Genomic DNA, 25309 nt, shown 5'->3' with positions numbered 1-25309 from the left:
CTTACTGTCTTTTTAATCGCTATTAACCAAACTTGTCTTTATTTATGTATGTGATGACCCTAATGACCCAGTAGTTCAACTGCACAGAACTCACAAGCAATCAGCAAATTTTTACTTCTTGCTTTGTCCTTCGTGTTTTGTGCAATCATTTGAGAACTGTACACATATGTGAAGAACTCCTGAAAAACACTGCCAATAATTTTCTGTATGCCCCTGCATACTTGTGTTCGTAGTAGCTGTATTGTAAGCTTATAACTTCTGTGTGCCAGAGAAGCAGCAACCCCTACCACCTGCTCCCACCTACAGTTATTTTTAAAAGTATTTTATTCATAACTCCAGTGGTGAAGCACCACGATGGTGGATTCAGTTAATTAAAGAAATAAACCAGTGAGTCATTTTTTTGCACAGTAGTTCAGATGCTGCAGTTTTTAGGACACTAAGAATGTAACCAAGTTTAACCATATGAAGAAGAGCAAAATCTTGAAAGTCATCTTGGGAAAGTACATCTAAACTTGTTGATGTTTGTTGTACTCCTTCAGTTAATGTGATAAGAAAAATGGAGCAGATTGCAAATGCTTTTGTATTCAACTATTATTTTTTTCTTTTTTTTAGCTATACTGACACACATTCGAGCAGACAGATTTAATGTTCCAGAGAAGAAGTCATTGTTCAAAGAAGCAAACAAGCATCTAAAACTGTTAGATGCTATGAAGAAAGAATTCAGAGTAAGCTCTATCGTCTGTAGTTGTCAAAACATTTTTAGTTGTTTCAGTTTTGTGTTGGGGAGAGGTGGAGGTAGATTTTATCCAGATCATATAAAATATTGCTTTAGGGAAGTCAGGATTGACAGCTTTTGAACATTTTAAAAAAATTGTGATGTGGCACAATAGCTATACATCACGCCATAAAAACCACCAATTTCAGTCAAACAACTGACCATGCTCAGGTATTTAAAATAAATAAAGGAGAAGGAGAGAGAGAGAGAGAGAGAGAGAGAGAGAGAGAGAGAGAGAGAGAGAGAAACAGTTAGTTACCAGTCATGCAGACAGTCTTCATTATTTGCATCTATATAAACATTATACATTAAAGGCATCAAAACTACATAAAATCCAGGAAAGTACCTTATCTATACATGAAGCAATATGTTAACAAGGTGAAATGCAGAGCCAGACTGGAGTATTGTATCTCCAGCTGAAAATCCCAGTTTAGTCAGTCTGTTAACATCCATGTTAATAAACAGCTAACACAGTTCGTGGTGTATAACCCCGATGCACATTGTGTGACTAACAGCTACCAGGGGCAACAAAAATTTTATTTTCAATATTTCTTATAATTATTTACCAAATTTAAAATGCCGACATAATCTACTCATTAAGGTGTATAATCTTCCACTAAATGCTTAACATAGTTAGACAAGTATTACAGTTAAGAACTATGTGTATATCATGAGGCTACATAATACATGACATCCAAATGTCAAGATTATATTCTCCAGTGTTTGAGAATCAAAGCATTTAGTGCCTTAAAAAAACTTAACACATGATTTCAAACCTTTATGAAACATTTTCTTGCTCACATACTTCACAGAATGATGAGACAAAAAAAAGTTTATCACTTACTACACTTTCGCTGTTTGTCCAATAAAAGTGCTGCATCAAGCGTGGCATTGTAATTTGTTTCTTTAGTATTTACTCTATTTGCTACACATTTTGCTGGTAGTATCAATGTGTTTCAATGAATGTATCTGCATTGTATAACTGTACAACTCATAATTCGTCTTAAACATTGAGGCTCATGAAAAATTCTTTTGCTTAAAATGGAATGCAAATTACAGTGCTTGATAAAGAGTCCACTTAGTGACTTCCAACAGATTTTTAAGTATAATATCAAAGCTTGTTTTTACTCTTTCTTGCTTACATGCTTAACGTCAAAGATTTAACACATTAAACCATTGGTAAAGTAATCAGAACTTTGAAGCTCTTTTATACATAGGAGTTCGATCCGTTAGATTAGATTAGATTAGATTAATACTAGTTCCATGGATCATGAATACGATATTTCGTAATGATGTGGAACGAGTCGAATTTTCCAATACATGACATAATTAGGTTAATTTAACAACATACTTAAGTTAATATAACAACTTTATTTTTTTTTGTGTAGTTTCACTGGTGCTGCCTCCTGTACAAGTTAGATACTTTGCTGCATTCTGTAGCTTTGAAGCACTTAAAATTTATCTAGATACAAATATTCCAGACTAAATATGTGTCGTGTATTCTTTCTTTCTTTCTTTTAAATGCCTGAGGATGGTATATTGTTTGACTGAGATTGGTGATTTTTATGGAATTACATACAGCTGTTGTGGCAGATCAAGTTTATTTTAATTTTTTCATTTTTTCAGCATCACATAAAATAGTCTCTCTTGGTATGTGAACCATTATTGGCAGTTTTTTCCCCCCTCAGAATTTAGAGCCAACTAAGTATCCTCAGTGGTATGACATGTCAAGATCCTTGTACAAATGTAGATATGTGATGTTGATACAACAGGAAAAGTCCTGCAGAATGTAAATAAATTAGGAGTAAAGGTAACTACTCATTGAATAGTAGAGGCTTAGAGTTATTGGCAGGCATGTAAACGATACTGAATCCAGCACACAGCCAACACATGGTGTTGCCATTTCTGGCGAGTGTCATGATTTGAGACTAGCTGGGCTTGCTGAAGAAACCAATGACATTTGTATCAGATTATATTATAAAAGGCAATGTCTTGGTCACTTACTACTTTATTGAAATTGATAACTGGCTTTTGCTTTTCAGCTGTCGTCATATCTAAAAATTACAGCAGCAACATTAGGCATGTAGTCAGTAATTATAAGATCTGATGGTGACTGAAAAGCTACCGGTTATCAGAAGTAGCATGAAACATTGACTTTTATAATACATTGTTGCCTTTACTCCTAAGTGATTTTAATATGGAATATGCATAACCAGTTCTCTCTTCTGTGCCATATATTCTGAATTTATAAGTACCTCTTTTCTGAGTTCACAGATTATTACACATGTCAGTATTGTGTACAACAGTAGATTGCTCTCATTATTATTATTATTATTATTATTATTATTATTATTATTATTAAGTTTCCTTGGAGTTCAAATTGCTGACTTTTGCAAATGTTAGAAGTAATGCTACTGCAGTAATTTTACTTTTAAATAGGCGCTACACTAACCATGAATATATCTTACACATATTGTATGACACTGCATCGTATTTAAACTGTGTATAACACAAGCGCTCTTGTACTCGTATAACTTGTAAGAATGTTAGGCTTCCACTTTAAAGTCTTTGAATCAATACATTCATTTTTCTATAAAATTTTAATTTAGCGTCCTCTTAAATATTGTCAGTGACTTTTTCAGTTCGTTTAAATAAATGTATCTACTATTTTTAATTTTTTCCTTTGTCAGAGTCAGTTAAATTTTACCATATTTGTTCAATCGTGTACATTGGTGCATTCATTTGCTCCAGTTTGTTAATACATAAAAATAAATTAATTTAAGTATGTACAAATAATATGTTGTTAAATTGTGTTCTGGGAAAACTCCTTGTGGCAAGATTTTCTGTGATATACTCGTGTATAAGTCTTGTTGCCTTACTTATAATCAAAATATTCTGTTTAAATGAACATATGTAGCACAGACTCATAATTTGTAGCACAGACTCATAATTAAACAATGGAAAGTCCGCTGTGGTGTAACAGTAATATGGGAAGGACAGATTGCTATTTAGCAAAGTGAGGAGGGCATTGAGAGACAGACAGTCAGAATCAAAAAGAATACTAAAAATGTTACAGGCTTTAGACAAAGTCCTTTTACAGAAGCAGAACAGTCGCACAAGAACAACCCGGACACACATAGCCACTGTTATCTATTTGATTCTCAACAGTCTTCACTGTTTCATGTATCAAGGTTACCCATTCATCTTCTGTTGTATTCCTTTCCCTGTTTCAGCCAATCGTTGCGTAATGCTCCATTTGAAACTCTTAACTGCTTCTCATTCTTTCCGCTTCTCAAAGTTCCAGTTCGTTAATTTCCTATCATTTTGAAGTTTCACCACTTCTGATATGCTGTTCATAAACTATATATTATGCTCAGAATCCACATCTGGCCCTGAAAATGTCTTAGTTTAAAATCTTGTTTTGTAACCTCTGTCGCATCATTAAGTAATCTCGAAATCTCTGTATTACCATCAGATAATCTATTTAAGCCTTCCAGTGTCTCCACGTTGCTTCTCCTTTCTGACATGATCGTTAAACCAAGTGTTGGTAACATGATTATTAAACCAAGTGTTGGTAATAATAAAATTGTCCGCAGCTCGTGGTCGTGCGGTAGCGTTCTCGCTTCCCGCGCCCGGGTTCCAGGGTTCGATTCCCGGCGGGGTCAGGGATTTTCTCTGCCTCGTGATGACTGGGTGTTGTGTGTTGTCCTTCGGTTAGTTAAGTTTAAGTAGTTCTAAGTTATAGGGGACTGATGACCATAGATGTTAAGTCCCATAGTGCTCAGAGCCAATAATAAAATAGCACTCTGCACAAAATTCCATCAGGAAGTTTCCTCTTTAATTCCTTTCTCCCAGTCCATATTCTCTTACTATTTTTCCTTCTCTTCATTTTCCTACTATCAAATCCCTGTCACCCATTGCAATTAGTATTTGTCCTCCATAACTACCTGAATAATTTATTTTATCTTATCATACATTCTTACAAGCTATTCATCCAAGTAGCTAATTGGCATCCAAGCATGTGCTTCTGTGATGGATGTTGGCTCCATGTCTATCTTGAGTACAGTAATGTGTTCACTGTGCTATTCATAGTAGCTTACCTATATTCTTAATTTCTTGAGTCATTAGTAACCCTATTCCTGCAATACCCCTATTTGGTTTTGTATTTAAAGCCCTGTAATCACTTGACCAGAAGTACTGTTCTTCTTGCCATTGCACTTCTCTAATTGCCAATGTATGAAGCTTCAACCTATCCATTTCCCTTTTGAAATTTTCTAACCTACCTACTTGGTTAAAGGATCTAACATTCCACACTCTGGCCCTTAGAGTGCTAGTTTTGTTTCTTCTGATGATACCAGCATACTTCATGCAAAAACTATGTATCTGCTGTGGTTACACTTAGCTCCTTTTTAAAAACATACTGTGGTTCATAATCAGTTTGTCTCATGAAGGAGGCACTATGCTGAGACAGGATAACACTATCAAATATCTTAAAGTGAAGCATGGAATTAATGATACTTTTATGCCTTATATCCTTTTTTTCCTTACATCATTTTTTTATACGAGTGAAAAATGCTCCTATCAGAGCGCAAAAATGTGAATGTACAAAGACTCTGACTAAGAAGTAGTGTGACAGCTGCCTCAGCACCTTTAAAATTTTTGCCATTTTCGCATGCGAACATACTCTTGCTCTCTATAACATGTAGCTCACCTCTCGCTCCCACAAGCTCAGCTGTGACTCGCCCATGTGCACTAGTCCATTGTTGTAAGTTCCCATGATACTTATGTACCCTACATCCTTTTATCCTTGCATCATTTATTTTATACGAATGGAAAAATGCTCCTATCAGAGCACAAAAAAGTGTGTGTGCTATGCTTTGAAAGACTCTGATTTTTAAGTACTGACTGATAAGTAGTGTAACTGCTACTACTATCTCATTCATTCCTTCCCACTGCTGCTGGCTGTTCTCTCTCTCTCTCTCTCTCTCTCTCTCTCTCTCTCTCTCTCTCTCTCTCTTCCTCATTGTCATTGTCTTAGACTCTGGCTTTCACCCATTTCCACTTTCTCTTTATTCTTCTCTTACTGGCACTGTCTCCCTGACTCTTCCCTGTCACTGTCAACTACATTTCACTTCCCACAGTGTCACTCTCTTTCTCTCTCACTTCCATTGTCTCCTTCGCTACCACCACCACTGCTACTGTCTTCCAATATTTATTGTTTTCCAGTCTCTTTCCCACTACCACTGTCTCCTCCTCCCTCAGCATAAAGAAGCACTAATTTTGTGGAACATTTTTATAGCTGCTGAAAAAGTAGAATGAGGCAGCTGCTATCACACTTTTCAATCAGTCTTAAACAAACGGGAACATACTCGCCTTTTTTTGTGCTTCGATAGGAGCATTTTTCCACTAGTTCCCTTCTTTTCCCTGCTTCAGCAGGGGATTGTAACTCAAATGAAAAGCTTACTTATGTGAAAATGAAATAACGCAAGTATACACCTCAGATCGGATTTTACGTGCAAAAGAATTTTACATCTACATAAGTACTACAACATGGGGATCCCGTAAGTCTTCTGATGACAACAGAGACACTTAACATCGTACTTCTCCATGCTACATCACTTTATAATCTTCATTTTCACCTCATACCAAATTTTATATATGTATTTTACGTCTACAAGTAGGGCAACTTTGAACCTCTGTATCTCAGAAATGGATAAAGAGTTGTGGAATTCAGATGGGGGGTCTAAGAGTTTCCCTGCTGGTGAGACTGATGACATGCCAAAGAAATTGAATATTGGACAGTGGTTTTGTGTGTTCATGGAGAAACAGCATTCATAGAAAAAACATGAGTTTGTTGATTAAGTTGTTTTGTTTCTTTTGGCAGTTCAGTACTAACTGTGAGATTTTAGTTCTGCATGAAAGTCAGAAGCATCTTTTCTACAAATTTTGGGAACTCTGCCCAAAATCAACTGAACAAATGATGACGCAGTTATGCCGCCTAATCTACAACTAACTTTTCTGACCGTCAGTTTGGCTGCAACATCGTAGCAACATGTAGTTGTGGTTATTTTGGATCTGCAACAAGGATTCATATTTTAATGACAGTCAGCAATAGCAGACCAACGCAATTAGAAATTTTAAACATGAAGAAAAGAGAAATAGCCAGTAAAAAAAAGAAGGGAAAATCTAAAAATGGCAAAGTTAGGTGAAATCGGAAAAGTAAATAAAAATATAAAACTCTCCGCCATTTAAAAACTTCAAATCCTTACGTAAGTTAATTTTTGAGACAGTTCTGGATGATAGAAATCAGAAATGCTTGAGAGAATTTTGTGCTTTTACTTTTCAATCAACATCTGGTAAACTTAAAGCTAAGAAGTTATTCATTGAAACATCATTTTCAGAAGCAAAGTTAGGAGTAAGATTTGCTATTGTTTATCTAACATTGACGAACTTGCACTGAAAATTAATGACACATAGAATGACAAGAGGAAGGTGATGGTGCCAGTGATAAAGAAGAGGATGCCTCCCAAATGATTAACAATAAAAGATCGAGTTTTCTTGAAAAGAAAATGGAAAAAGATTATCACTTGAAGGTGTGGCTAAGCTTTCTGTTAAGGGTGAGAAAAGTCTTACATTGTGGGCAACACTAAAGAAAGCTTTGCAGGAAGAATTCGGGATGAAAACAAGTGCTGCGGAGATCCACCAACTGCTGTTTCAATGAAAGAAGAAACGAAGAGTTTCTTCAAGAATATTTTCTTGCAATGTAGGAAATTGCCAGCCATGCTGGGACTGATAACAGCTCACTATTTCAGCTTGTGATGGGTAGGACAGAAGATGATTCAGACATGAAACTTCTACTTTATGGAGCTGGATGTGTGAAAGAGTTTAAGAAAAAAATGAGGCATTTGAGGCATTATGAAAGGAATTTGGAGTTATTTCTGAGAAGAAATAACAAATGTTACAGCAATGAAAAATTAAACTCCAGTAACAATGCTAAAGACTCTAGTAACAGTAATACTAAAAGCGCAGTTTGAGGTCCAAACAAAAAGTGTTTCAGTTGTAGTGCAAGTCATAACTGTTCAAGCGATTGCAACCACAAGAGCATCCCATCAGAATACATGAAGGGGAAGAATAATCAAAAGAAGACTATGAATGTGAAGACTGTTAAGAAGAATATTAACAACTGTAAATTCAAAAATGTAGGAATGAGTGACTGACCGGTAAAGGTGCCTAAGTGACTGGCAGTCAACTTAATAAATTATGACAAGGTCTTTGTGAGATTGTGGATGCTCCAAGTTTGCAAGAAACAAGATTTAATCTTGACAGGATTTGGGAAAAATGTTCTCTACTCTCCACAAGGATATTTTACAGGCATTGATGAGATTAATGATGTGAAAATTGAAACAGGTATTTATGTGGTTTCTTGAGATGCACTCAATGAATGGTAAAACAATTTTCTAGATCAAACTGGAGTTTTAATAAACAAGGGTGGAGTTACTATTAGGAAACAAAAAGGTAAAGCTCATATTATGTGTATCCATATAGCAGACAAACCATAATTAGATATTTAAAGCTTTGTTAATGATGAAACTGAGGGACACATTGAAGATATAGTGACTAATTATACCTTAACAAAAACAAAGCCCAGAATGAATGTTGTTATGAGAGAACAACAACCAATATATAGTAGACTCAGAAGATTGTCACTAGGAGAGAAAGAAATTGTTGGCAACCAAGTCCAGTAGTGGCTTGATCAAGGAGTAATAAAACCAAGTTCATTTGAATATACCAGCCAGGTTGTAGTTGGATAAAGGTGATTATTATGACTGTATAGGCTACAGAAAATTAAACAAGATCACAGTAAAAGATCATTACCCATTGCCTCCTCATAGTAGATTTTTTTAGGTAAACTGCAATACGCCTGTGTGTTATATATTATATATATTTCCCTACACCCATTGATGTTGAAGAAAAAAGCCAAAAATATACCTCATTTGTTGTACACTTAGGGCAGTTTCACTTCAAGAAAGTTCCATTTAGTGTATCAAATTCACCTGCAGTGTTCCATTGTTTTATAAACACACTTTTTTGGGCATTGGCTAAAGAGAACATAATATATTTATTTACATGGTTGATATTATAATACCTACAAAGGGTAGTGATGAGGCATTTCAGTGGCTTGGTTTAGTGTTAAAAACTGCAGCAGAATATGGTTTGGAAGTTAATTTTGCAAAATGCCAGTTCTTGAAGAGAACTGTTTACTTTCTTTGGTATGTTATTCAGTGTGGACAAATCCGACATCTTTCTGAGAAGACAATAGCTAGTCAAAACTCTCCAGAACCAAAATCTATTGCAGCAATTCAAAGTTTCCTAGATCTAACATAATTTCTTAGGTTTCTCAAATTACTGTGCAACTGCCAAACTTCTGAGTGATTTACTGAAGAATAATCGAAAATAGAAGTTTGAAGAAGAGCAGAGACAAGCATTGAAGATGCTCAGATGTATTCTTTCATTGGATCCAGTATTAAAAATCTATAGCCCAAAACACGAAACTGAACTACACATAGACACAAGCAAAAAAAAGTTTTGGAGCCATGTTATTACAAAAATCTCCAGATGATAAGTTCCATCCAGTCCCATTTACGAGTAAAAAGTAACACCTTTGGAAAAATACATTAGTTATAAGCTTAAAGTTTTAGCTATTGTTAATGACTTAAAACTCAAGAGAAGGCTAATGGTTTAACAGCAGCTGAGAGCATGTCTAAGAATGGTGAGATGAAAACTTTTTGATGAGTGATGGAATTCTTTTCAAACTCTATGATGGGAGAGCAACATTAAATCATCAAATTGGTTCATGAGAAAGGTCATTAAGCAGATAAGTGAACTGAGGAGGAAGTAAAACAAGATTATTATATACCAAATTTGACTGGGAAGGAGAAAAGAGTATCTCGGGTTGTGTAAAATGTTTAATTGTGAATAAAAAATCAGAAAAGGGGGAAGATCTGCATTCTTCATTCAAAGAAAGTGAGCCACTATATACTTATCACATTGCTCATATTGGAACACTTCAATCAAAGCACAAAGCATACAACCACATTCTAAGTATTATTGACGCATTTACCAAGTTTATGTGGCTGTATTCTTAAAGACTACAAACCCAAAAGAAGCAATTAGTAAGAAGGACTTACAGAGAATTAATTTTGGAAATCCAGTCCAAGTAATTATTGATAGAGGGACTTGCTTTACTTCTTAAGAATTCAAGGAGCACTGCGCTACAGAACGAACTGAACACATTTTATTAACAAAAGGACCCTCTCGAGCCAATAAATAGCTTGAGAGAATCAATTGTACTTCGGCTGAAATCATTGCTACGCTTAGTATTGATACATCTAATGATATCATCAGTTCAACTTGCCATGAATTCAACATACAACAGAAGTATTGGGAAAACACCATTTGAGCTTCTGATAAGGGTTGTGATGCACACACAGACTGATCTTCACATCAAAAACATATTGGAAGAAGAAATTATTAATTCATTGGAACAGAGACGCAGTAAACTGAAGGAAGATGCTAAGCTTCAGAAAACAAGGGGCAACAAGAAAATCATGCTAGCTTCAAACAGTGTCAGAAGAAAGCCTCAAAGTACAAAGTTGGTGACCTGGTGGCAATAAAATGAGCACAAACTGGACCAACACTAAAGCTGAAGACCAAGAATTTAAACATTTTTGGAAGGTGACTATTAATAGCCATCAAGTAATGTATAAAATTCATGTTTGATCATCAGCTGCTTTTTTATTTGAAACCTAATCTATTAATGTATCCTGTCTACTTCTTCATTGTGATTTTTTTAATGACATAAATACTATAGATTATCTTCCCTCTTGTAGTTTATTACATATGTATATATATGTGTACCCTATTAGTATTATTATATAGGTCTCTGGTGTTAAATAGCAATATGGTATTAATTTCTTGCTTTTACTGTGATATATTCAGAAGAAGTTAGATGTCATTATGAATTTGTTGTATAGCATTCTGCTATTCCAAGAGTTATAAAATACCTCGTGGTCCTGTGACCTTTCATTAAAGGTACAAATCTTCAGTATCTTCTATTTGATTAGATGAGGTCTTATACAATGTTTGTAATTTCTCTCCTATTGTTTTACATTTAGTATGATAAACACTCATCAATTCTGTCTTTAACTTTTATTGTATTTGGCATGGACTTATGGTCACTAAGTTGGCTTTTGTGTGAAGTATGTTCTGACTCACAACAAGTAGTTCTCACTTAAATGAGCAATAGGTCTTGTGTTTCTTTTTTAATTACTTAAAATTGTTATTGTCAAATGCTAGTATGTGCATAACCTTCATGTATTTATGTATTAAATAAGTCATCTGTAGCCAGAGGTCTGCATTATGTTTAATGTTTTTAATCTTTATATATGCAAGTACTCATTTTCTTTAGTAATCAATTGCCTGGATTAGGTGAAAAAATTTTCTATTTGCTCCTCAAAATACATCCTTTGTGGCTGAGCCTCTAATGCCTTTTAGCTAAAGTTTTACTTTTGTAAACAAACTTATTCATCACTACCACTATTATATGCATGTGTTATCAACATTCCTTAAAGACAAATTTAGGCATATGGTTGGTTATGCTGTGGGTATTCCCCCCCCCCCCCCCCCCTCCCCCCTACTAATGTACTAGGGATCTAATTAATCACGCTAACTAAACTTAATCTACATGTGAAGTTTTGCTCTAAATGTAGTCGATATTTTACAATAATTGTTCGTTACCGTAACTTAGATGCATATGAATGCTGGGTGACATTTCCCTCTATTTCTGAATACTGTATTTTAGCTTGTTTTATGTTATGGATATTATTTTCTTTAAGTTTGTGATATATTTGACATTTGTTTATATACGTTTCATCAAATATATGCAGTGAATTAGGTTTTTATAATGATTTCTACCTTATTTTGTAAGATTCTATGTTTGGGGATAGCAACTTTGTTTTTCTGTTTACGTGTGAAACTATACCAAAGATGTTTGCCAAAAATAGACCAGTCCCCGGAATTTAGCAAGAAACTTATCAAGATATTTTTGTACCATATGATGAAAATACTTTCTAAAGATCTTTGACGAACTTCTCAATATTTTGTACAATTGTAACATTTGTACCTCTGATTTTCTCTTCAGTACTGCCCTGTTTAAGCACGTTATTAGTATGTTTCCCTTTAAAAGTACCGTGTGGTATACTGGAATTCACGACATGCTCTACATAAGAGACGTGGCCACTATTTAAGTAATGACAGATGTGATGATGTGACTTAAACTGTTTAACCCTGTAAGTATTCATGTATATTTAGCAATTCTGTAGAAAACAATTTCTAACATTTCCAGTATACTATGTGGATAGAATCCGTGAGATGGTCTGTGACTGAAAGCGATCAATATTTAGATTTTAAATAAAAACGCGGATGATGGTCAAATATGCCGAGAATTTAGGTCCTTATCGAGTTACAAAAGTTAACTGATGATACCTGTGATGTATGCTGAGAAGGTGATAACCATGAGGGTCCCAGGACTTGCAACATCATGTGCTGAATTTATGCAATCTGGCCAAATGACTACTCATCATCTGAGTCAGGTGATTGTCAGATGACTGAAGGTGGGATTCAGATGAGAGGTTTAAGGGTTCCTTGCTGATGAGACTGGTGACACGCTAGAGAATCTGAATACTGGAGAGTAGTTTTACGTGTAAATGGAGAAACCATATTCACAGAAAAAACATGAGTTTCGTGACTGTATTAGAAAAGGATAGTTGTTACTCACCATATAGTGGAGATGCTGGTCCCACAGATAGGCACAACAAAAAGACTGTCAGAAAATGGGCTTTTGGCCAACAAGGCTTTCGTTGAAGATAGCGTGCACACGCGCGCGCACACACACACACACACACACACACACACACACACACACACACACACACACACACACACACAGTTTCTAGCTGCTGAGGCTTCAGCAGCCAGAGATTGCAGTTTTGTGTGTGTGTGTGTGTGTGTGTGTGTGTGTGTGGTATCTCCGACAAAGGTCTTGTGTCCTCGGGGTCTTTCGTGACAGCATAGATGTCTTGTTGGGTGGCCGAAAGCTCATTTTCTGACAGTCTACTTGTTGTGCCGATCTGTGACTCAGCATCTCCGCTATATGCTGAGTAGCAATTATCTTTTTCTAATATTGTTACATTCCATCTTGGATTTTCCATTGTTGAATTTGTTGATTAATTTCTTTTGACAGTTCAGCACTAAAGTTTGTAACTAGGAGATTAATAAATAGTTCTTTACGAAAGTCTGAACTGTTTCTCCTACAACATCAAGAAAATTTTCAAGGTTTGTAGAGATTGGGATCTTAGAAATATAGAGTAAAAATTGGTCATTTGCTGTGCATAACCGTCTCTGAATCTGCAGCTCGTTATCAGTACTCAAAAACCATCTTTTCGGCATGTTTCTTGACCACCATTAAAGATTCTTGAAAAGAGGAAGATGGTATTCCGATATAAATGCATAAAGAACATACTGTTAAAATTTGAAAAATTTACAATGGTTGGTTAGTTAAATATCTGCTACTGACAGTGAAAATTTGTGATAAATGCTTTTCTTGGGTTTTCTCAGAAACTGCCCATGAACTAAACGGTGCTTCTGTAAGAACTTTAACACTCACCATAGACTGCATCTAATGCAAAAAGAATCAGTTGATTTGCTCCATTTGCCTATGCTGAAGGAAGTGTGTAATATTCAAACTTTGACATCATAGTGCAGGACAGTTACAATAAGTTGATCCTTCTCTTGGGTATTCAAACAGTCCCCAGCCCAAGAGCTGTCCAGAACACGTTACCCTATCATAGAATCTGAAGTGTGAGCCCCAGAAGAATTCTGTTCTGTTGCATAACAGTTTTGAACATATTGGCATTGCATGCTTATCGATACAAGGCTTACTGCATTCATTTTTGGCACAGTTACAAAAATGTTGTCCCGTAATACTGCTGTTAATAAGGACTTAGATGTTCCTTTTAACCACCTCTTAGTAAACACAATGGACATGCAAACCAACTCAGATGAATATTTATTCTTCAGTTTGCATATTACATACATAACACATAAATGCATACATAATATGTACTTCTTGCTCATTGACATCAATTCAAAATCAGCACATTGTGTAAATTGATCGGGCATGGAGACACATCTGTCTCTGACGTAACTTGACTGGTCAGTAGGTGAAATAAAATATTTATTACAAATACTACTTACAGCATTTTGGTTTTTCATTATGTCAGCTGCATGTGTAATTCTTAATAATTGTATCTTCATGTTGGCAGTCTTACAGTAATTGTCATTTAATTCCCAGGATGCAGTCTGCTTTGTTTCTTTGCTCTTCATCTGTTTCCTAAGTTCTGTTCTTAAGGCTTTCTTAGCTTGTTCATATTTTTCCTTAGCAGAGGAGCTGCTTTATAAATGTGCTTCATGTCATGTATATTCTGTCTACTCTACTGAGATTGTGTGGGAAATCAGTCTACCATTATTTCCAGCTCAGCAATGTTTTAATACCCTCTATATTTCCCAGAGAAAGCTGCAGTAATGATAATGTCTCAAAAGTGACAAAAGGATCTCATTCAATTTACTGTCAGATGCTTTCATGTGGTAAACAGTATTCTGTTTCTCCTCAGGTATCTTAATTTTAAAGGTGTTAATTTTGACATGTGGTGAGAAATCAAGGCATCAGCAGAATTCTGGCAGCTGAGATGAGGTTTGTCTGTAGCGTGGTTGGAAAGACATGGATGTGATGTGAAAATCTAAAAAGGGGTTCAAGTAGTAAGATTTTAAGACAAAATAACCGGACAGTAGCTGAGATAGTTTGCAATGTATGGGACACATGGATGCCAAGAGTAATGTAAGATTTAAAACTCAGAGATAAAAGAGCAAGAAGACGTCCAAGAATTTGGTGAAATCTGACATCGGGCAGAGAGAACATATCTGGGGCAACATTGAAGAGGGACAGTGTGGCCAGTCTCCAAAAACAGAGTGCCATTGCGTAAATGAGAGCAAGATTTCACAGGGCCAGCAATTGCATCAACACCTTTCTGAATAATAAACGGATTTACTGTAGCGAAGACTGACCATCTCCAGTACATGAAACCATGATAAACCGTGGCGCAGCTGGGAGTGTCTTTGAATTAACAATTCCTCATTCCATTTATGTTTCGTAGCCACTGACTGTGAAGATGATTGGCTCATTGCTAGAAAATCCCCTCATGATTGCAGTGTGGTGAGGTATTCAGAGGGACAGTAGGACTTGGACCCGCACCTGCCTCACCTGTAATTGCTTGAAGGTCGGCCATCATGTGCACACCCCTGTCACCGCCTTCCCAGACATCATACATTGCTTTACCAACATTCATGTGGACCCCATCAGCCCTCTACCTTCCTCTGACTGCAGCTGCTACCACCTCACTGCGGTGGACAGGTTCACCTGCTGGCCGGAGGAAACACCAATACTCAATGTCACCACCTCCATAGTAGCCACCGCGTCCGTTATCACGTGGACCACTTATTTTGGCTCTCTGCACCACATCATTAAAGTACTTCAGATGCCAGGTTACGTCTGCCCTTTTTCGCACACTAACAGATCTCTGCATCACTGACATCCATCTGACATTGAGCTACCATCCGGTTGCCAACGATGTGGTGAAATGGTTGCCAATGATGTGGTGAAATGGTTGCCAACGATGTGGTGAAATGGTTGCCAATGATGTGGTGAAATGGTTGCCAACGATGTGGTGAAATGGTTGCCAATGATGTGGTGAAATGGTTGCCAACGATGTGGTGAAATGGGTCCACCGTACCCGGACAGCTGCTCTCATCTGCTACAGCAAGAGGTTGACTGCTGCCCTGCCCCTTGTACTCCTTGGCCTCCACATTACTCAGAAGACCAACCTTGAGATGTCTGCCGACGCCTTGGTTTACCGCCAGCTTCTCACTGTCCTTGGCAACTTCCTGGAGCCTGTCCACCTGCCCATTGATGACATCATCTTGCAGGACTGTGTGGCTTGTATGCGACTCACCCCACCCCACCGCCACAGTAAACACACCAATTACAAAATACAATGTGCTACTTCAGTGTTACGGCTAGTGTGTACAATGCTAGGGCCAGCGTAAGTATTGGCCGGAGCTGTTCCTAGCAGTAGGTAAACATTCTCACATGTTGTCTGACGAAGTAGTTCTGTGTTTATTTGGAAAGCCAGTATTGTTTATATTTGCTGGCGATGTTTCTCTTTGCACTCCTGGAAGGAGGTCGGCAGCCCATTTTGCGTGTCGGTTGTGTGGGCCCTCTAATTAATAAGGGTCTGCTACGAAATTACTCCCCCTGGGAAAAAAAAATGCAAAGCACCACAAACGTCCATATTAGTAGGGGCGTCCAGGTCAACGTCCATGAGCTCGTGGCCGGCAGAGGCGGGAGGCGGCACTGGCAGCTGGCAGCGGAGACGGCGGCTGAGGCAGAGACAGAAGGAGACGGCCGCTGAGGCAGAGACAGAAGCAAAGGCTCCGCCACAGGGCGGATGGCGATAGGCACTGGCAGCTCTCCCGGGGCATCGTGGTCAACCAGATGAGGGCAGAGCTGGTTGGGGTGCCAGCAGACGACGGAACTGTCGGCTCGCCAGAGAGATGCCATCGCTCAGCCGCAGAGCTTGGTGATGACCGCAGGTGCCCAGTGTGCCCTTGGATGAGAGAAGATCTGTGCCCAGACCTCCTGGCCGATGCAAAAGGAGTGCACCAGTGTCCAGTGAGAGGGTGAGAAGCCTCAGGAAGCAGGACAGATAAGGGAGACCGGAATCGTTGACCGTGAAGTATATCCACTGCCCTTGGCGGTGTGGTACGTCACCAAAAAAAAAAGAAGCACGGCTTCCTCCAGTGGGTGACAGCACATCAGCTTATCGAGCTGGATCTTGAACATCTGCACAAAACGTTCTGCCCTGGCCGTTTGACACAGGTTGTAAAGGGCCAGTCTGGATGAGGAAAATTCCATCTGTGGACCGTTATCCACAACAGTCGTTTTGGGGAGTCCCTTGACAGCAAAGAGACGCTGGAGAATTTTGATAGTCTCAGCAGAAGTGGTGTTCATCATGTGGGAGACATAAGGGTATCCTGGCCCAGAGTCGATCAGTATGAGCCATTGGGAATCATGAAACGGTCCTGCGAAATCGAAATGGAGATGTTCCCACGGGGATGCTGCATGACTGTTTGGCACATGGTGCAGGCTGACATGGGCAATGTCTTCATCCAAACCACTCCAATAAATGTGTTGGCGGGTCCGCTGTTTGGTGAGGACAATGCCCCGATGACCAGCATGGAGGAGGTCGAGGACATGGCTTCGCTGCACATGCAGTATGACCACCTGGCAAACATCGGAATCACTATGCAAAGGGATGACGCCACTGCAGAAAAAAAGACTGTGCCAATGATCTTGAAAATGCTGGATCTGCGTATCGCGGTCGCTACGGGGGCTGGTCGGCCAACCCACAGCAATTTGGCGATGGAGAGCTTGCAGTGTCTGATCCTGAGCGGTTGCCCGCCGGGCTGCGTCCAGGTCCGGTTCCACATGGAAACAAACTAAGGGGAAGGCATCAAACTCACAGTCCGCCCGGCAGGCAGCCGGAACAGAAAATTGGCATTTGCATGCTTTTCAGAGGTGCGATAGACAATATCAAAGTCAGACGTTGCCAGGAAGAGCGCCCAATGCTGGAGGCAGTGTGCCATGCGGGTGGGCACTGCACCCTCCAGGTGTAACAAAGAAACCAAAGGTCTGCAGAGTGAAATGACGACCGTACACGAAATCGTAGAATTTCCAAAGATTCCTTTTCAATTTGACTATATTTGGTTTGAGCGTCACTCAGTTTCAAAAGCCACCAGCCTCTAAACGCTGTCGGACCACATGCGAGAGGACCACACCCAGGCCATAGTCTGAGGCATTGTCAGTGACAATGAGGGGTAGGGAAGGATCATAAGCAGCCAGACAAGGAGGGTGGGAGAGAGCAAACTTGAGGCGTGTGAAAGCCAGCTCACACGCCTTGTCCCATAACCAGGTCAGCAGCGCAAAAATCTTGGCGTGGGTTATAGAATGCCGATAATAGTTGATTTGAACAAGGACAGATTATAGTTGCTTCACGTTGGTTGGAAGAGGCAGGTACTGAATCACCTCAGCATACTCCTTAGAGGCATGTAGGCCATGGGCATCAATCATGAACCCAAGATAACTGATCTCTCGCACAAAAAAATCATGCTTTTCCCTCCAGCAATGCAGGTTAGCCTCGGAAAAAACGTGAAACAGCCGATCCAGCTTGTCCGCGAGGTCCGCCACGGGTGAGCGACCGATTATGACATCGTCCAGATAATTGGGTACAACAGGCACCTGGCTTGTGAGGTGTTCCAAATAACGTTGGAAAATGGTGGGGGCGCTGGCAATGCCAAATGGGAGGCAGTTGTACCAGAAAACGCCACACGGGATATTGATGGCTAGGATCTGCTGCAATTCCTCGTCCAACAGCAGCTGCAAATAAGCATCACGCATATAAATTTTGGTGAAAACAGTCGAGCCCAAAAGACGTGAGTATGTCATCCACTGATGGACAAGATATGTATCAATGATGGACTGAGAATTGACCGTGACCTTAAAATCACCACAGATGCGTAAAGCACCGTTCGGCTTCTTAACTATCATGATAGGTGTCGCCCAGCGACTGTGCACAGTGGGAGAAAGGATACCTTTGTCTTGTAAGCGGCGAAGTTCCACCTGCAGCCTGTCTCGGAGAGCAAAGGGCGGGCCTTAAAAAAATGAGGAACAGCAGAGGGAAGAAGCTGAACATGCGTAGTGAAACCCTTCAGCCCTGGTGTAGAGGATGCGAACAAGATTTTGTATTTGCTGAGCAATGGGGCAAGGAGGGTATACGATGAGGGAATCGACACCGCCTATACCACGTCCTGCACTGATAAACCCAGATGACCAAATATGTCCTCATCCAGAAAGTTGGTAGTGCCGGGGGATCCGACCACCAAAAACTGAGCAGTGAAGGAATGACCGTTGTAAGAGATTTGTGTGGGAAAAATGCCATTGACTGAAACTGCGCAAGGTGCGAGTGTACAGGAATAAAGCCAACGAGCCCAAGCATTGGGCAGCATCCACAATAGAAACAGATGATGCCATGTCAATTTGGAAGACCACCCAGAATATGCGTGAACTCCAAGGTAAAGAGAAAATGGACACCGGACTGGGGAATGATGGAGAATACTAGGCCATCCAAGGAATGCGAGGCGTCCAGGTCCTGAAGTGACAATTCGTGATGAGCCTTTGCATCCACTGGAAGCATGGCAACTACGCCATGTTTCTGCAAAGCCTGACACACTGCAGCAATATCTTGCTCGCCAGTGGGGTCACTCCAACCGTTGGTGAGTCCGGAAAAAATCTGGACAGGATGGAAGGCGGGTGAAAGACTTCCTGTCACGGAATGGACCAACGGATTGACAAGACTCATGCTCACAACAGCTGTCTGCCGAGGCAGCAAGTTTTTCCCTTTGCGTGTTACTTCCATCCCAATCTGTCGATCCTGCCATGTGACCAGATTCTTGCACACTACAGTCCTTGCTACAGGTATGGAACAATAGCTCAGTCCATAGTGAGACCTCTGCCAACCATAGTGAGACCTCTGCCGACCTAGCCTTGATCAGTCTTCATTTTCTCCTCATGGTGTCAACATCAGTTCCTGCTCTGCGCACTCGTACGATTGAGGAGACACCTGTGCTGAGCCATCTCTACACAGCTGGGCATATGAATGGTGTTTCGTGCCATGTCTTCTGCCAAAGACTGTTAATTTCATGCATCACATACGAATATCATTGTGTTGGGAACGAGACTGCCACCTTGCTCAGTGTCCACCTTTTCTACTGTGCCGCACCTCTTTCCAGCATCACCACAGGGGTGAGTGAATTTGTTCAGAACTTACTAACTTCGAACCTATTCTGTGTGTTTGATTGTAGTTGTGTAATTCATAATTAGGTGTGTTCCTTGACCACTTGACTGCTTGTGAACATTGTTCATTGTGCAGCGTCTACCACGCCTTGCTCTACCATTTGGTTATCAGCTTGTAAGTTAGGTAAGGAAACATGCCTACAAAGCTAAATAGATAGGTGCTTATGTCAGTAAGCCAAAAACAATTAAGTCACAAGTGAAAATAAACACTATGTGGCACCAAGTATTGTGTGCAAGAATAGTAACAATTAGTGCAAAACTAATCGGTCCATTGCAAAAAAATAAAAAAGAAAGAAAAATCAGGAAACCATATGGTTAATATGTAACTTTCAGAAATTTTTAGACAGCTGAAAAAAGACTAAAGGATTAGAGAAAACCAGCTCCCATGCGCACCCTGGTAGCCTTTGTGTTCAGAAGCCTTTGTGTTTGGAGACTTAAAGGGTGGTTTTATCGGGGCGGCAGGGATTGGGGGGGGGGGGGGGGGGGGGTCAGGTGTTGGCGGTTGGTAATTCAGTCACTGACCTGCTTTGTGCACTACACTATACTGGCCATAAGAGCCACCTATTAGTTTGCAGCCACTACTGCACCCACCACTGTAGTTCACAGCTCCTACTGTTGCCTTGAGATGTCAGTCTAAATACCAGTGAAACCTCGAAACGTTGGCAATTTTCCGATTATTCTGTACAAAATTGTGGGGCATTTTCTTCAATAATTGCAATGATTTTGAGGACAGAATTATAGGAATGTAACAAGAAAACCTAAAGCTTACTTTAGAGTTGATTTTTAATTGACATTAAACGTAAATAATAATACATCCAACGTGACAGTCGCAGGCTCCCGAACTTGTCGGAAAGAGCTTGATACACATATCTGAAGGAGTAAATATGGAAGAGATAATATTCTTCCCTCCTGAGAACTTAGGCACTTCAATGCCAGTCCAGAGCAAGTATCTAAATCCCTACAGTACTTCCTGAGATTAGCCTTCATGTACGAGCAGAGAAAGGCAGTGAGAGGCTTTAATTTATAGTGAGCATGGAGGGAGGAATGCATTTGTAGACACAGGTAATGATAATTTTGTGTGACTGAAGCTCTTGGAACAACTGTCAGTAGGACATCACTTACGAAACTTAAGTTTCCCTAACCGGTTATACACCTGGGAAAAAGGGATGTACAGTTTAATGTAGAATCCAAACCATGTTTCATTTCTGATAGATCTTTATGTCACTGACAGGTGAATGCAGGTTTAAAAGGCAGAATGAAAAATAAGTGATCTTACCGGGATTCTATCCCACAACCTTTCAGTTTCATTGTACTTGCTTCACCACTAGACCACAAGGCCCAGCACAGATTTTGGTCTAGCTTCACTGCTCTCTGAAGTTGTAGCGACTGTATCACTAGGTAGAAATGGCATTGTTTTCACAGTGGCTGAGTACTTAATTCGTCATAGTTAGCTACTTGTCACGTGGTACATATTAATTATATACACAAACCTTCCTTATGACTCGGTTTATTTAGTCAAAAACAGATCAAAATCCCTACAGTTCCAGTGATTAGCCTGAACATACAGACAGAAAGCGTGGCATGGTACTTCAGTTTGTACATATATAGAAAATAGACAGATGAAGTCAACTAATAAAAGAGCAAAAAATTGTATGTGACATTCTTAGAAAGCCTTTTACCTCCACAACTGTCGTCATAATTCCTTTCACTCAACAAGTCAGCACACTGCAGCACAACAGGTAAAGGGCTTTGAATTTGAGGAAGTAGAACAACAAAAGACAAGCAAAATAATTCTAAGTTAAAAAACACACTCAGGTGCTTGGGATGGTATTTCCAGCAAAGTACACAAATGTTCATGCACATCTGTATTATGAAAACTAATGTGAAATGCATGGCAGAGGGTACATTGCGGTTAAACCATATTATCAAAATGGCATGAGAAAGATCAACATTCAATCTGTGACAAACAGTAATGCATGCCATGCCACAGGCGTCGACACTGGGACCATTTCTTTTTTTGGTGTTCAAAACTGATATTGTACCACCTTCTTATTCCCTTATAATTGCTTATGTTGATGACACCTCTCCATTGTTTTGTGGTGACAATGAGGAGGATTTTTAACACATGAGAAATCAGAAGTGAACAAATGTTTTAGTAACCAGGGCCTAAAACCCGGTGCTACAAAACTGTAGTTACTGGAGTTCAAAGCAGGCAGCTCATGACACAGGTGTATAGGAAATATTTGTGGAATTTCGTACACAGACAGTGAAGATTGTAATTTCCTTGATCTGTACTCAAATAGCAATCTTTGATGAGAAAACATTGTCAACTTTATATGCAGGGAAATCAGCAGTGCACTGTACTTGCTTAGCCAAATGTCCAAAATTGAATGTAATAAAATGCTGATAACAGTACACTATGGGACAATTCTCCCATTCATAAGTTATGGAAAATAATTGTGGTGTGTGCCACAGATGTTCATTTGAACAGAATCGTAGTGCTACAAAGGAGAAAAGTTAGTGTGATTCAGTGATTCATGGTCTGTGATACAGGGAGACCTGCCATGATGCTCGTACCAAAAATAAATATATCGCTTTACGTGTGTGTGTGTGTGTGTGTGTGTGTGTGTGTGTGTGTGTGTGTGTGTGTGTTTTATCACATTTTTTGTAAGCCTTCTGGACACAATCTGATGTTAAACATTTTAAAGAACATAGTTTTTGAAATTTCCTGGCAGATTAAAACTGTGTTTGCTGGACTGAAACTCAAACTCGGGACCTTTGCCTTTCGCGGGCAAGTGCTCTACCAAAACATAGTTCTTATTATAGGTAACGGTGATCTATAATTATTATAAATATACTGGAAGCAGTCTTCACTGCATAAATTTTTTGATGTGGTGACCGATTTCGATCTTACTATAAGATCATCTTCAGACCATAGATGTCTGCCGGACTATCAGAGAAATTGTAGAAGAGGTGGGCATCAGCACCTTTTTGGCACATTCCATTGTGACCGAAGATTTGACCATGAAGATAGTCTCGGCAAATTTGTGCTGAAGCTGCTGATGGCAGAGTAAAAGCAATTTTGTGTCGAAGTCTCACACAGGACATGCTGGACTCCACAAACAGTGACCCTGACTTCATGAACACCATAATCACTGGTGATAAGTCTTGGGTGTACAACTACGAACCAGAAACCAAATCCCAGTCGTCACAGTGGAAATGTTCCTCGTCACCAAGACCAAAGACGGCCCGCCAAGTGCGCACCAATGTCAAAGTGATGCCAACAGCTTTCTTTGACCCCCCATGGTGTGATAAACCACAAAAATGCACCACAGGGTCAAATAGTCATCAAAAAGTACTACAGGGATGTCCTCCATCGCCTATGTGATGCTATGTGGTGCAAGAGACCGGATTTATGGTGAATAGGAAATTGGCACCTCCATCATGACAGTGCTCCAGCAGATTCCTCACACTTGATTCAGACGTTTTTGGTGAAAAACCAGATTGTGTGCTTCAGCAGGCTCCTCACTCTCCTGATACGGCCCTCTGTGACTTCTGGCTGAAGAGGTCATTGAAAGGAATGCGAGTTCAGACAAGAGATGACATTATGGTAGCAATGACAGTCGAGCTAAACTCCATTCCGAAAGAGACATTTTCAGCACGCTTCCAGCAATAGCGGCACCACTTGGAGAAATGTGTGGAGTCCCAAGTGAACTACTTTGAGGGTGGTTAGGTGTCCAGCACTCCAGGTAAGCCAATTTTTTTTCCCAGGCCATAGGTCTGATACTTTTCTAACAGACCTTATATCTGAAGAGGGCTAAGTCCTAAATGTGCCATGTTATGAGCAATGAAATAATTCTATTTTTGAAGCATGACTTTTTGATTAGCAACCAATCCAGCCTTCATACAGTACTACTTTAATTTTCAACACGGTCGCCTGCCACTTACGCGACTTCGTGTTGCAGTTGTGCTACAAGAAATAAGCACAGTTATTACAGATGAAGAACAAAATTAGAAGTAACAGACAAGGCACATACTGGGGATCCATTTAAAACAAAATTAAAATCTTTTTTTTTAATATATGTCTGTATTAACTGAAAGATTTCTGACTTGTAGGCATTACATATTACCCTCGGTAGATGAACCTGTTACGTATTAAACCTTTTACATAAATATGATATGCACTGTACCTTTTTAAACAAGGTGACATTTGCAAAAGTCATCATTTGATCACTACACACAAAAAGAAATGTAAATAAATAAATAAATATATAGCTGCCACACCACTGTACACAAGGCAAACTCCTAAACTCTGTGTAATTCACATGTGTGTTCATATATTTTTCTAGTTGAAATTAAAACATGTATGTGTGTCAGTTGGTAGTATTCATTGTTTTGATCTTGTGGTATAATATTAATTACAGCAACTGAGAGTAGCATGGATGCGTTTATTTGATATTGTCGCTGTGCAAGATGAAACTAACATGGCGAGGCTGCGGCTGAGAGTGCGTTATCCTGCAGAGCCCCTACCAGCCCCTCAGAAGCGAAATCTGGTCGGGCAGCTGAGCTCTAACATTGTTAACAAAGTAGAAACAATTCACATCATTGAAGAGTACGAGGTAATACCTTGTGACAAAAAATGGAAACATTCTCTGACGTTGTTTAAAGAGTGCTCTCTGTTGCTCTTACATTATAATTCCAGTATACCTATGTATCATGGTGTTCATTTGAAAACAGGTGCAGTCACATGCTGTCCGCCTAGAGGCAGATCGTGCAATAGCTTCAGCCGGGCTTCGAAAGAAATTTGGAATGCTTCAGTATTTGGAAAATCTTAACAAAGATCCTGACCCATGTCCTATTTGCCACTGCAAGCTTGAGAAAAAGGTGAGTAAGAGAAATCTTAAGACTGGCCACAGGAAAATTAGCTATTTCACTGATAGGTTGTATTGCTTGTTTTTATTCTACATGTGTATTCTTTACAGTGGAGTGTACTTCTCTGTGGCCATTACTATTGCATGGACTGCATACAAACGATGTTGAAGATCAGCGTAACCTCTGTCACGACAACAGTAAAATGTGCCGTTTGCAGAGAAACAACACGGTGCATTGATATTTCCTTTGTTAATCTGGAAACTGAGGACATAACTGGCTATGATGCAGATGTCAAAATTTTAGGCTCCCATTCAAAGAAGGTAGAAGCAATTGTAAAAACAATGCTTATCATAAAGAAGGAAGACCCAGAAGCAAAGGCTCTCATATTCTCTGGGGTATGTATGAGACACTTTTTTTCACTTGTAGTACTAAGTAACTCACTTCCATCAATCTTTCTACTACATGTTTTAGGAGATTATACCTTTTGGATTAAATGGCAAACTGCCTATCGGCTTCTGTCTCGGGTTCTTCGGCCGACGTTCATCTAATGATTTTTCTGACGTTTCGCCAGCACGAGT

At 39.4% G+C, this 25309-nt stretch overlaps 1 protein-coding gene across 1 annotated transcript in view; it reads left to right on the top strand.

The window, feature by feature from the left end:
• Nucleotides 1-25309, top strand: part of LOC124804966 (E3 ubiquitin-protein ligase SHPRH) — a 266474-nt gene that overhangs the window by 203512 nt on the left and 37653 nt on the right. The window contains exons 17-20 of the mRNA XM_047265357.1: nt 613-725; nt 24284-24478; nt 24597-24743; nt 24842-25126. Coding sequence (XP_047121313.1) covers nt 613-725; nt 24284-24478; nt 24597-24743; nt 24842-25126 — 740 coding nt within the window. The remainder of the gene's footprint in view (nt 1-612; nt 726-24283; nt 24479-24596; nt 24744-24841; nt 25127-25309) is intronic.

Source organism: Schistocerca piceifrons, chromosome 7 (genome assembly GCF_021461385.2).
Source record: "Schistocerca piceifrons isolate TAMUIC-IGC-003096 chromosome 7, iqSchPice1.1, whole genome shotgun sequence".
NCBI lineage: Eukaryota > Metazoa > Arthropoda > Insecta > Orthoptera > Acrididae > Schistocerca > Schistocerca piceifrons.
This window is presented reverse-complemented; position numbering and strand designations above follow the sequence as displayed.